Below are 14,003 nucleotides of genomic sequence, written 5' to 3'. Positions count from 1 at the left end.
AGGTAGCAAGGGTGCTTAGGGGCTTAATGCAGGCAAGGCCATCGGGCTGCACCTCTCCTGAGCTGGTGCTACGAACCAGCTGGTACATTTGTGAAGTGGGCCGCTCACACCACTGCAAACCGGTGCTTTTCACCTCCTGCACTTTTGATAGCTGCAGCCGTGGTTCCAGGGGGGAGGTAACAGCACGTGTGTCCTGGGCGGCTGTGGGGACAGGAGCAGGAGAGCACCGTGCAATATGATTTCTATGTGTAAGTGTTTCTTAAGTACTGCTTAGATGTGGACTCAGGTTTGATTGTCTGTAGATGTAATTGAGCAACGATTCTGAAGTTTGCTCCTCCGAAAGGCAGTCTGGGTTGCTTCATCCTTTCACATGAGAAGTGCAGCCTTATACGTGGCCGTCTCTGCCTCAGCCTTTTGGAGAGCCCCAGCCTGTCGTCAAATCTTCACCTAAATGTCAGTGTGACCCATTCATATAAACACCTGCAGATTTGTGTTGGAGCCATTAACCAATTTATTTATTATCTGCTGTTTTGCAGGATGACCCATTCACTCATTTATATACTCTGATTGTCAGACCAAATCAGACCTACGAAGTGAAAATAGATAACAAAAAGGTTCGGTCTGGCAGTCTTGAGAATGATTTTGATTTTTTGGGACCAAAGAAAATAAAAGATCCTGCAGTTAAGAAACCCGACGACTGGGATGATCGACCTACCATTGATGACCCTGCGGATATCAAGCCAAAGGTGTATATCTGTTCCAGCTTGACATTACAGTGGATGTTTGTTGTCCATTTTTGATGTGTCCTACAACTTAAGGTCTTCATCATTTCACTTGTCACGTAGATGGTTTTGTTAAACAGAGTCTGATGGATCATCACGTAGAATGTTGCTTTTTTTTTTAGATGTGTAGAAAATTCTGCTAAGAGACGAACTATTGTTGCAGGTATCTGACCTCTAGGCAACCTTGTGCTGTCTCCTTGAAAAGGAGGTTTAGCTGATTTGTGAAATATATTTTAGGGCCATTTGTGTTTTACATTTTGTTGTTTTTGCTTATTTTCTTATGGAATTTTATTTAGCTCAAGCTGCTTTAGAGCACCTCGAAGGAGGAGAAAGAGGGGAAGGTACATGAAGTGGTTAGGAATTATGCAGCATGTTCCCTAGTACACACGTGAATACATGTGGTCTTGACAGTTCACTGTTTCTGCTAAACGCTGTGGATCAGAACTTATTTTACACATGCTGAATTTGTGTGTGAAGCCCTAGGCCTAATATTTTTTTTGTCTTTTATTCTTTTTGTTGTTTTCCCACTTTTCTTCCTTCTGTTCCAATAGCAAGTTGCTCTGCAATGGCCCGGCTTTACTCCATGCCTAATGGGTTGCCAACCGGTTCCAGCAATGGACCACCATGCCCCGGAAGCAGTCACCCGGTGCTAGTCTGTGCTCTGTATGGTGCCACCTCTACAAGATCACATGGTTGTAATTAGTTTGCATATAGAGCACACGTGCACCCTGCATTGTCCTGCACACTCTTAAAAGTGTGGTTTTGAGGGACCCTTCCAAGAGACCCTCTTTCTCCAGGGTCAGTGTCATCTTCAACAGTAGTATACAAGTGTTGCAGATAACCTCAGAAAAGGCGAAAGTACCAGTTTGCATGAATATCTGCCCCACTCCCAGTACCAGATATCATATTTGACAGATAAAGTGTCAAGTTCTCAGGTACCAGAACTCACCGACGGAGCTGGTCGGTTTTGGGCTTTACCTGTTCAGAAATGGATGATTTGACTACTGCACCGAGCTGTACAAGGCAGGGCATTACACGTTTGACTGCTTCAGTGAAATGCTGTCTCCATGAGAAAGAACTGGTGGTGAATGGCAGTGGGGTAGTCACTCCTTTGGCATCAATATGGCTGTCCAATGCACATTCATTCTCAAACTCCTTTTGACACATCTTTATCCAACATTGCTTGGATAGGAACACTTGCACCAGGGAGGAAATCGCAGCACTTTGTATAGGCAATCTCTGTGGCACCACCAGGCTGACAGACAGGTCCTTCTGACTCCTCCACAGATCCTGCTCCTGTATAGTATAGGTTGTTGAGAAGAAGGTTTCACCTGGTCATAACACTGAGAGCTTAGATGCAAGAAGAAATGAAGAAGACCAAACTCATCACCATTTATTAACACATTACCTGTCTCCTTTTGCCACTGCCATTCTCCCTCACAAATCCTGGAAAGAGACAGGATGCACAAAAAATATAAAGAACCAGGTGGTTTCCAACTCTCAAATTAGCCAGGTCCAGCAATGTTGTTGGCTGACTGCAAAGACAATAGAGGCATACTGGGCTGATGGCCCAGGCACTATCCTTGATAATCAATTTTTTTGCTTTGTCAACCTAGCTTAAATGTCTGTCTGAACCACAAGGCTAAGGCTAGTAGAAGCCATTGACATTTTATTTAGCAGGAAGAACGTGTTTAATACCTCACCAGAAGAAATTCTCTAGCAGTCCAAAGAGACTCATTCAGGGCCAGATCCCTGGGTCCAATTGAAACGGTACCACCCGACCTCCATCTCTCTTCTGTCTTTCCACACCAAGGGGGTGATTCTAACCCTGGCGGTCGGTGTTAAAGCGGCGGCCAACCCGCCAACAGGCTGGCGGTAAAAAATATGGAATTCTGACCCTGGCGGGAACCGCCAACACAGACAGCCACTTTAACACTCCGCCCGCCACGGCGGTACAAACAAACAGCGCGGCGGTCACCGCCAACAGCCAGGCGGCAGACAATGTACCGCCCACCCTATCACAACTCACCAATCCGCCACCTTTTCCGGGGCGGGAGCACCGCCGATAAAAACACGGCGGAAACAGACTAAGAACGGGAAAACGCTCACCACTACGCACTCCAGGAGGAAGGAGGACAGCATGGAACCCAAATTAAACATCCTACCTGCTCTCATCTACCTTCTCATCTACCACGAGTACGAAGTCCGGCGCAGACGACAACGGTGAGTACTGCACCTACGACACACGGGAGGGGGGAGGACGAAAGGTTACGGGCACACACATATGCGACCCCCCCCCCCCCAACTATGTACACACCAATGCAGAGCAACAAGTCACAGTGACACCACCCAAACACCCCTGAAAAATGCTAGGACATAATCAAATTTGGAATAAATATTTATGTACCAAAAAGCTCCTGAAAAATATCGTACAACCATGAAAGATATTCACAAGAAAACAAATGACATACACATCAGTGTATAACTGAAGTAACAAGTCCTGCACATCCTACGAATTCATCATGTCCGTGGGCCAAAGTTTTGAGAAACAAGGGCAAAGCCCACACAGGAGACCTGAGTCCTTTGGAGAGAACACTGCAGGGGCATCAGATGTAAAAACTACAGGCACCTCAGGGGGAAGGGAAGGGGGGGGCACCACAGCCACATGAGTCCACGACGCCAGATCCACGAGGAGCCACCATGCCCACTGTACCATCCTGGGGAGTGCAAAGCCACAGTCTCTCAATGTCTCTACAGTGGGTGGGCTGCCCACTGTACCATCCTGGGGAGTGCAAAGCCACAGTCTCTCAATGTCTCTACAGTGGGTGGGCTGCCCACTGTACCATCCTGGGGAGTGCAAAGCCACAGTCTCTCAATGTCTCTACAGTGGGTGGGCTGCCCACCGTACCATCCTGGGGAGTGCAAAGCCACAGTCTCTCAATGTCTCTACAGTGGGTGGGCTGCCCACTGTACCATCCTGGGGAGAGCAAAGCCACAGTCCATCAGGTGGATGACAGTCTCCACTGGTCAAGGAGGAGGCATGGTGGGCACAGTGAACCATAAACAGTGATTGAGACGGCGGTGCCCAGCGGAACGGTGCTTGAGAATAAGGGCCCAGCGGAGCGGTGCTTGAGAAGAAGGGCCCAGCGGAGCGGTGCTTGAGACGGCGGTGCCCAGCGGAGCGGTGCTTGAGAAGAAGGGCCCAGCGGAGCGGTGCTTGAGACGGCGGGGCCCAGCGGAGCGGTGCTTGAGAAGAAGGGCCCAGCGGAGCGGTGCTTGAGACGGCGGGGCCCAGCGGAGCGGTGCTTGAGAAGAAGGGCCCAGCGGAGCGGTGCTTGAGAAGAAGGGCCCAGCGGAGCGGTGCTTGAGAAGAAGGGCCCAGCGGAGCGGTGCTTGAGACGGCGGGGCCCAGCGGAGCGGTGCTTGAGAAGAAGGGCCCAGCGGAGCGGTGCTTGAGACGGCGGGGCCCAGCGGAGCGGTGCTTGAGAAGAAGGGCCCAGCGGAGCGGTGCTTGAGACGGCGGGGCCCAGCGGAGCGGTGCTTGAGAAGAAGGGCCCAGCGGAGCGGTTCTTGAGAAGAAGGGCCCAGCGGAGCGGTGCTTGAGAAGAAGGGCCCAGCGGAGCGGTGCTTGAGACGGCGGGGCCCAGCGGAGCGGTGCTTGAGAAGAAGGGCCCAGCGGAGCGGTGCTTGAGACGGCGGGGCCCAGCAGAGCGGTGCTTGAGAAGAAGGGCCCAGCGGAGCGGTGCTTGAGAAGAAGGGCCCAGCGGAGCGGTGCTTGAGAAGAAGGGCCCAGCGGAGCGGTGCTTGAGAAGAAGGGCCCAGCGGAGCGGTGCTTGAGACGGCGGGGCCCAGCGGAGCGGTGCTTGAGAAGAAGGGCCCAGCGGAGTGGTGCTTGAGAAGAAGGGCCCAGCGGAGCGGTGCTTGAGACGGCGGGGCCCAGCGGAGCGGTGCTTGAGAAGAATGGCCCAGCGGAGCGGTGCTTGAGACGGCGGGGCCCAGCGGAGCGGTGCTTGAGAAGAAGGGCCCAGCGGAGCAGTGCTTGAGAAGAAGGGCCCAGCGGAGCGGTGCTTGAGAAGAAGGGCCCAGCGGAGCGGTGCTTGAGACGGCGGGGCCCAGCGGAGCGGTGCTTGAGAAGAAGGGCCCAGCGGAGCGGTGCTTGAGACGGCGGGGCCCACCGGAGCGGTGCTTGAGAAGAAGGGCCCAGCGGAGCGGTGCTTGAGACGGCGGGGCCCAGCGGAGCGGTGCTTGAGAAGAAGGGCCCAGCGGAGCGGTGCTTGAGAAGAAGGGCCCAGCGGAGCGGTGCTTGAGACGGCGGGGCCCAGCGGAGCGGTTCTTGAGAAGAAGGGCCCAGCGGAGCGGTGCTTGAGACGGCGGGGCCCAGCGGAGCGGTGCTTGAGAAGAAGGGCCCAGCGGAGTGTTGCTTGAGAAGAAGGGCCCAGCGGAGCAGTGCTTGAGAAGAAGGGCCCAGCGGAGCGGTGCTTGAGAAGAAGGGCCCAGCGGAGCGGTGCTTGAGAAGAAGGGCCCAGCGGAGCGGTGCTTGAGAAGAAGGGCCCAGCGGAGCGGTGCTTGAGAAGAAGGGCCCAGCGGAGCGGTGCTTGAGACGGCGGGGCCCAGCGGAGCGGTGCTTGAGAAGAAGGGCCCAGCGGAGCGGTGCTTGAGACGGCGGGGCCCTCTTCAGCGGTGCCTATCTTCACGGCGGGGCCCTGTTCAGCGGTGCTCTTCTCCACGGCGGGCCCTCTTCAGCGGTGCTCTTCTGCACGGCGGGGCCCTGTTCAGCGGTGCTCTTCTCCACGGCGGGCCCTCTTCAGCGGTGCTCTTCTCCACGGCGGGCCCGGTTCAGCGGTGCTCTTCTGCACCGCGGGCCCTGTTCAGCGGTGCCTATCTTCACGGCGGGCCCTGTTCAGCGGTGCTCCTCTGCACCGCGGGCCCTGTTCAGCGGTGCTCTTCTCCACGGCGGGCCCTGTTCAGCGGTGCTCTTCTGCACCGCGGGCCCTGTTCCGCGGTGCTCTTCTCCACGGCGGGCCCTGTTCAGCGGTGCTCTTCTCCACGGCGGGCCCTGTTCAGCGGTGCCTATCTTCACGGCGGGCCCTGTTCAGCGGTGCTCTTCTCCACGGCGGGCCCTGTTCAGCGGTGCTCTTCTGCACCGCGGGCCCTGTTCAGCGGTGCTCTTCTGCACCGCGGGCCCTGTTCAGCGGTGCTCTTCTCCACGGCGGGCCCTGTTCAGCAGTGCTCTTCTGCACCGCGGGCCCTGTTCAGCGGTGCTCTTCTCCACGGCGGGCCCTGTTCAGCGGTGCTCTTCTCCACGGCGGGCCCTGTTCAGCGGTGCTCTTCTGCCCCGCGGGCCCTGTTCAGCGGTGCTCATCCAGCAGGTCAAGGGAGCCAGACCTGGCCTGGACTCCCTGCTCAGTCGCCCTCGGACCGTGACGTTTCTGGACCCTTCGGTGACGGACTCCTGGCCTCCTTAGTGTCCTCCTTCCCAGCTGGGATGTGACATGTGGGGTCCACCTTCTCCGCGCTCCTGCTGCCCTTCCGATCCTTTGATGGGGCTCTCGGGCCCTTGCCTCCCCTAGATGGTGTGGGTGGTGAAGTGGCCGCACATTGCTCCTTGGGGGCAGCCCTGTCGGTCCTCGCACGGCGGCCCTTGTTTTTGCGGGTCCTCTTGCCGGGGGGGGGCTGGACGTGCCCTTGCTGCTGATCGATGTGTCACTGCTGGCAAAGGGTGGGCTCCAGAACCCATGCACAACAGTGACACCCGAAGCTGGGCTGGTGGTGGCTGCGGTGCTCTTGGGACTCTTTGAAGATGGAGGGGGGAGCTCATCGGAGGGAAAGAGGTCAAGGTTAGCCAGGAATAGTTTTTTAGGGCCAAGGTAAAGGGTAGGAGAAGTGGAGATGGAAGTGGAGGAAGAGGAGGTGGTTGTAGGAGAGTCAGGTGTGCTGTCATTGGGTGAAGGTGCTGGTGCTGTAGGCTGTCGTGAGGTGGATGGCTGTTGGGTGGGTGGCTGCCTGCGTTTGTGTGTCTTGGAAGAGGGGGTGACAGACACAGTGGGAGAGGACACAGGGGACGTGTAAATGGCAGTGGGGGTGGTGACTGCACGAGTGTGGACTGTACTGGAGGGTGAGGTGGTGATGGAAGCACTGGCTGATGTTGGGGTGCATGCAGGTGTGAGTGTAGACGTCACAGGGAGGGAGGAGGGAGACGAGGAGGAGGGGGGCACAGGGGTGGCAGTGGCTGTTGGCATGTCTGCATCTGTGTGTTGCTTGGGTGAGTGTTTGTGGGATCTGAGGTGCTTGTGTCTGGATGAGCTGCTCTTGGGTGTTGAGGTGTGTGCAGGCTGGTCTGATGGTGTGGATGGGATAGGCTGAGGAACAGGAGACAGAGAAAGGCTGGAGGCAGTAAGAAGAGGGAGGCTGGAAACAGGGACAATGGCTGCCGTCAGTGCTGAGGCCAGAGCAGTGAACGCTCGTTGATGGGCAGCCTGACCCGAATGAATGCCCTCCAGGTACGCATTGCTCTGTTGCACCTCCCTTTGCACACCCTGGATGGCATTCAAAAGGGTCGTCTGCCCAACAATGAGCGTCCTTACCAGGTCAATGAGCTCCGCACTGAGGGCAGCAGGGGCAACAGGGGCAGGGGCTGAGGTGCCTGGGGCGAAGGAGACGCGCGCCTTCCTGGGCGAACGGGCACGGAGCGAAGACTGAGGGGCTGCTGGGAGGGCGGGGCTGGTGCGCTGGGTGGCGGCTGTACCTGTAGAGGCGGGGGGCACGGATGTTGCCGCCACCGCTAGGGAGCTCCCATTCGAGGACGTGTCGCTGTCGCTGCTCTCACCAGCGGTCCCCGTCGTGGTGCTCCCCTCGCCCTCTGGATCACTGGTGCCTTCGGTGTCTGTTCCTGGGCCCACCGGGGCCTTGTGTCCTGCAGCTCCCTCGTGCTCCGATGCCAAATCTCCTCTGCCTGATGATGCTAATGCACACATGCACAAGAAGATGAAGAGAAAGGGTGGGGGGAGAAAAAAGAAGACCAGGTTGAGTGCATGCAATGTCAACACCGTTGGCGGAGAGGACAGACACAGGAGCCTATTGCACTAAGCCGCGCATTCGGGGTACACTACTCAGTACTACTGACTAGGACAACAGGCCAAGAGACGTCAAACGCGCACATGGGAGATGCTGGGCCTTCAATGGCTGTACTTGTCACCCTACAGAGGTGGGGGCCGGGGGCACAGGGCCATGCCTAAGGGAGAGGACTACACTACAGAAAGCGCCCTGGCCTAATGTCACCCACAGCCCTCCTCCCCCACCCAGACGCCTCCACTGCGCAGAAAGATAGGAGAATGTGCTGATACTCACCCCCTTGTGTCTGCTGTGATGTCTTAAAGCGCCCATCCAATTCAGGGTAGGCCACCGCCAGGATCCGGGACATCAGGGGGGTCATGGTGCGTCTGGCACCCCTCCTAGGTTGGGAGGCCATCCCCAGCAGTGTTTCTGCGGTCTTCCTTGTTCCGCGGCGGATGTCCTCCCACCTCTTGCGGCAGTGGGTGCCCCGTCTGTTGTGGACCCCCAAGTTCCGGACTTCCTTGGCGATGGCACGCCAAATCTCGATCTTCTGATGGGCGCTGACCTATTTGACATGTACAGGGTGGAAAGGAGGAAATCATCAATGACCTGCATGTTAGATGTGATTGGCCCCCCCCACCAACTTTGCCATATGGCACATGCTCTCATCTGTCGGGCGTTGCACTCCTCATTCGCCCCCCACCCCACCAACTTACATCCACCCCAATCCACACAGGCATAGCCCATTCCATGTGCACCCGGTGTACTCACTTGTTGGTCTGGAGGACCGTAGAGTAGCGCATACTGGGGGAGGACCCCATCCACGAGCTTCTCCAACTCTTCAGACGTGAAGGCAGGGGCCCTTTCCCCAGTCGCAGCAGCCATTGTATCTTCCAGACCGAGGTCACAGCAGCACTTGCAGTATAGGTCCTCTCCTGTGGATGCTCAGGTCTCGAGTGATTAAGCAGATAGAAAATGGCGGTCACGCCCGCGGCGGTGTGTACCGCGACCGCCGGCGCACATCGTCATTGGCTCCTGAAACCCATAGGCTTCAATGTTAACCAATGCGGCTTTGCGCCGCGGTCTTCGACCGCCTACCGCCACGGTGTGCCCCGCCAGCGCATTGACCTCACATCCCATTGTCCCACTTCACAGGTCAGGCAGCCTCCATTTCAAGGGCCTACATGGCTTAATTTTGACTGCGACACACAGGCCTAGGCCTTGCATTGCCACACATACACGCCTTTCAACCCATTGCCATTCTTTAACTGTGCAAGCTGTCTGTACGTACCTGTGGTTTGCCTGACTCTGTGCTCCATGTTGTCCTTCCTAGGCACCGTCCGCTGGGACTTGCGATGAGAAGGAGGAATCCTCGCGTGTACCGACCGCTGGTGGACCTGTCGACAATGGAAGAACGCCATATAATACTTCGATACAGACTTGACCGTGCCACTATCCATGAACTGTGTGTCCAGCTGGAGCCAGCCCTGATGTCCCCCATCCGCCAACCCACAGGGATTCCCCCTCTGGTGCAGGTTTTGTCAGTCCTCCATTTTTTGGCAAGTGGGTCATGCCAGACCACAGTGGCCATGTCATCTGGAATGTCTCAGCCTATGTTTTCTAAGATTTTGAGCAGAGTGTTGTCTGCCCTGATGAAACTCATGCGGAGCTACATCATTTTCCCAGAGGAGGGTGACTTGCCTACAGTGAAGGGTGATTTCTATGCCCTTGGACATATCCCCAACATCATTGGTGCCATTGATGGGACCCATGTGGCTTTGGTACCCCCAAAAGACGATGAGCAGGTGTACAGAAACAGGAAGAGTTATCATTCTATGAATGTCCAGGTGGTCTGTTTGGCTGACCAGTACATCTCCCATGTAAATGCCAAGTTCCCAGGGTCAGTGCATGACGCGTATGTGATGCGAAATAGCAGCATCCCCTATGTGATGGAGCAGCTACAGAGACAACGTGTGTGGCTAATAGGTGACTCTGGTTACCCCAACCTGCCTTGGCTACTGACCCCAGTAAGGAATCCCCGGACCAGGGCAGAGGAACAGTACAATGAGGCCCATGGGCGAACTAGGAGGATCATCGAAAGGACCTTTGGCCTCCTGAAGGCCAGGTTTAGGTGCCTGCATATGACTGGGGGATCCCTGATGTACTCACCAAAGAAGGTGTGCCACATCATCGTGGCCTGCTGTATGCTTCACAATCTGGCATTGCGACGTCAGGTTCCTTTCCTGCAGGAGGATGGTGCAGATGGTGGTGTTGAAGCCGTTGTGGAGCCTGCGGAGAGTGAAGAGGAGGAAGACTCAGAGGACGACACAGACAACAGGCACAGAGTAATAGAACAGTATTTCCAGTAGCACACAGGTAATAATCACCCATGCCATTTTACATTTCCTGAAAGCCTCCTGCATCTCAACTTTGTCGATTTCCCCCCAGACCTATAAACATGATGTTTGATTTTCCCTTCCCTTTTCTGTGCTGTATGAGCCACTGCGTGACCTCGGCTTGGTTGGCCCATGGACTAATGCTAAGTTACCTCGGTATGTGTAATTCACAATGTTAATTATACGTAATTGATATGTAATGTGTCATACATTTGTAAATAACACAGGCTGAGTCCTGATTGATTTCAGTGCAATGTGTGATTTATTATTAGTGCATAGATATTGGTACATGATAGTGAAACAGTGATGGGTGGGGGTGGAGTAATGTCCATGGCGGAGTCCAGTTCTCAGTCTCACAGGTGCATTGTCCATATGCCTGTGGCAGGATGGAGCAGGGGCAGTTCAAGGTTGGACAGGGTGGCAATGTGGAACAGTGGGAGGACTTCCGGGGGTATGTGATGCTGGCGGGGGACTTGACATCCTACTCTGTCGTTTTTTTTTATCTCAGGCTCCTTTTGCGGGCGGTTGTTGTTCAGCAGGAGGTGGGGTTCTGGTGGGCTGTCGTTGTGGTGGGGCCTCCTGTCCACTAGCGCCGGCAGAGGTGGTAGGCTGTTCCTGGCTAGTGACAGGGGCCCTGTGTGATGCCACATGGTCCCGAAACGTGTCCTCTATACGGTTCAGGGCCTGGACTATGCTCCCCATAGCGGTTGAGATGTTGCTGAGTTGGTCGCTGAACCCCATGTAGCGTTGCTCCTGCTGTGCCTGGATCTCCTGGAACCTGGCCAGTACCGTCGCCATCGTCTCTTGTGAGTGGTGGTAGGCTGCCATGATGGTGGTGAGGGCCTCTTGGAGAGTGGGTTCCCGGGGCCTCTCCTCCCCCCCCTGTCGCACAGCAGCCCTCCGAGTTGCCCTGTTTCCCTGGGCCTCTGTCCCCTGGACGGTGTGCCCACTCCCACTGCCCCCAGGTCCCTGTTGTTGTTGGGTTGGTGGGTTACCCTGGGGGCCCTGTAGTGGTAGACACACCGCTGCTTGACCTGTCCTAGAGACAGAGGCATGGGCCCGCTGGGTGGGAGCTGTGCTGTTGTTCCCAGAGGGGGTTGGGTCTGCAGTGGCCTGTGTCTGGGTGAGGGGAACCGACTGCCCAGAGGTCCCCGATGGTCCGGGCTGGTCGTCAGGTTCCAGGTCGACAGAGCTGCTGTCATCACTAGGGGCCTGTTCCGGGGGTGGGATGGACATTTCTGGTCCCTCCTGACCGGTGTGTTGTCGTTCGGGTCCTGCATGGGGTAAGAGGGTATGGTTATTGTTTCTGTGTGTGCATTAGCTTGCGTTTTATGGGTGCCCTTGTCCCCCAGTGCTGGCATTCCCTTGGGGGAGGTGTTGTGAGGGTGTTTTGTGGGGGGGGGGTGATAGGTATGTGCAGTGGTCATGCTTAGGTGATGGGTGTCCATAGTTTGGGGGTGGCATGCAGGGGTTGGTGTTGGGTGGGTTGTGCTGGGGAGACATTCTCAGGGAGGATGTGTGCTGGGGGGTTGGGGGTGAGGGTGGGGGTTAGCATGCTGGGGGGGGGGGGTGAAGTGGTTGGCCTTGTACTTACCAGAGTCCATTCCTCCGTGTACTCCAGCGAGGCCATCAGGATGCAGGATGTTGAGTACCTCTTGCTCCCATGTTGTGAATTCGGGTGGAGTGGGTGGGGGTCCCCCGCCAGTCTTCTGGACTGCGATGTTGTGTCGCGAGACCATCGAGCGCACCTTCCCCCGTAGGTCGTTCCATCGTTTGCGGATGTCCTCTCGATTTCTGGGATGCTGTCCCACCGCGTTGACCCTGTCCATGATCCGCTGCCAGAGCTCGGCCTTCCTTGCTATGGTGGTGTGCTGGACCTGTGAGCCGAAGAGCTGGGGTTCCACTCTTATGATCTCCTCCACCATGACCCGGAGTTCTTGGTCCGAAAAGCGTGGGTGCCTTTGTGGTGCCATGGGGTGGTGTGTATGAGGTGTGGGGTGGTGTATGTGATGATGTGTGTGTTGGTGTGTGGTGCTTTGTGCTTCTATATGGTGTGTGTGATGTTGCGGTGTGCCTCTGTGTGTCTGGCTCTCTATTCTCTGATGTGTCTCTCTCTCTCCTTCGTCTCTGGTTTTTGTTGGTAGGGGTTTGTGGGTGATGTGGGTGTGTGTTTTATATGGTATTGGATGTGTGGGAGTGGTGTGTGTATGTGTTTCAGGTGTGTGCCTTTCAAATTGTCCAATGTGGTAGGGGTTTGTAAAGGTGTGTGTATTTTGAGCGCGGCGGTGTGTACCGCCAATGGAATACCGCGGTTGAATGACCGCCGCATGGATTTGCGGGTCATAATGGGATGGGCGTATTTCTGTTGGCGTGGCGGTGGAGGTTTGGTCTTCTCCAGTTTACCGCTGGCCGCTGATGTGGCGGACTGCAGTGGAGGGCGGATTTTCGGAGGTTTTGCAGTTGTGGGTCAGAATGTCCGTGGCGGCTGACCGCGGCCGCGGCGGTATTGTGGCGGCCTTCTGACCGGCGGTAAGCGGCTTTTACCGCCGAGGTCAGAATGACCCCCCAAGTGCCTTATCCCACCAAAGTGGCAGCAGGATCTTCCTCTGATTCCTAACATGACCATGTCCTTTCGTGGGATCCTTGCATTGAGTACAAGACTCCAAAGTCCTTGTACTTATTTAAATTACGGTAAGGGACTGTAGGTTGGACCACATGAATGCCTGTTCTGCTTTCCCTCTTATCTCATAACCGAGCTTACAGAACCTCTCTGGAATGCACTTCTAAGTTTAAAGAAGACATTTATTGTTGTTAATTCCCCACCACCATGAGGTTCCTTAAAGACGAAATTAGTAGATTGGAAGCACACATTCAAAAGTAGTCGCAGCAATGAAAGCAAAATATATCAAAGTACTTCTCAGTTGCAATGTACACAGCAAATATAGGTGATTATATTATAGCATAACTTCAAAGCATAGCATAAAAGTCAAAATTCATCACCGTATGGGCAAGGCGGTAGGGCCTATATTCAGCTTCATCTTTCTGGGGTCTGCAAGTTGATTACTCCGGTCAACTGCGAGAAAGAGATTCTCTACCCAAACTGGAGACAGGCAACTGACGTCTAGTTCCTGCCTGAAGTCGAAGCAGATTCAATCTACCTCTCTGTAGCCCAGAGTCATCCTTAAAAGCAAACTCAGTGTTAGAGCTGAATAACCTTGGAGAGAGGCCAATTCTCCTGAGATCACTCGCTCTCAGACTGGATTGTGAGGTAAACACAAAATCTACGTGCTCTTATCAGCTAAGGTCTGGTGTGAAGAAAACAGCTTGGTTTATCTAGTGGAAAAACACAGCTCATCTGCAATGTCTCAACTGCAATGTCTAACCCCATGGTAAAGTCAATAGGCAGCTAACCTAAATATCAAATGTCATGTCAAAGCCAATAGGCAGCTAAACTGAATACAGAATGTAATGGCTAACTCCATGTTAAAGCCAATAGGCAGCTAAACAGAACAAAACATATAGGCGGTCATTCTGACCGCGCGGTCACCGCCATTTGGCCGCTCCGGCCATTCTGGCTTTCCCGCTGGGCCGGCGGGCGCCCGCCAAAGGAGCGCCCGCCGGCCCAGCGGGAAAGGCCCTGCAACATAGAAGCCGGCTCCGAATGGAGCCGGCGGTGTTGCAGGGGTGCGACGGGTGCAGTTGCACCCGTCGCGATTTTCACTGTCTGCTATGCAGACAGTGACAATCATGCTGGGGCCCTGTTAGGGGGCCC

The 14,003-nt window shown here is 55.3% G+C and overlaps 1 protein-coding gene across 1 annotated transcript in view; it reads left to right on the top strand.

Moving 5' to 3' along the window:
• CALR3 (calreticulin 3) overlaps positions 1–14,003 on the top strand; it is a 79,991-nt gene that overhangs the window by 22,886 nt on the left and 43,102 nt on the right. The window contains exon 5 of the mRNA XM_069215887.1: positions 537–746. Within this exon, the coding sequence (XP_069071988.1) occupies positions 537–746 (210 nt within the window). The remainder of the gene's footprint in view (positions 1–536; positions 747–14,003) is intronic.

This window comes from Pleurodeles waltl, chromosome 12 (assembly GCF_031143425.1).
Source record: "Pleurodeles waltl isolate 20211129_DDA chromosome 12, aPleWal1.hap1.20221129, whole genome shotgun sequence".
NCBI lineage: Eukaryota > Metazoa > Chordata > Amphibia > Caudata > Salamandridae > Pleurodeles > Pleurodeles waltl.
Note: the sequence above shows the minus strand (reverse complement) of the source record. Positions and strands in the feature narration are given on the sequence as shown.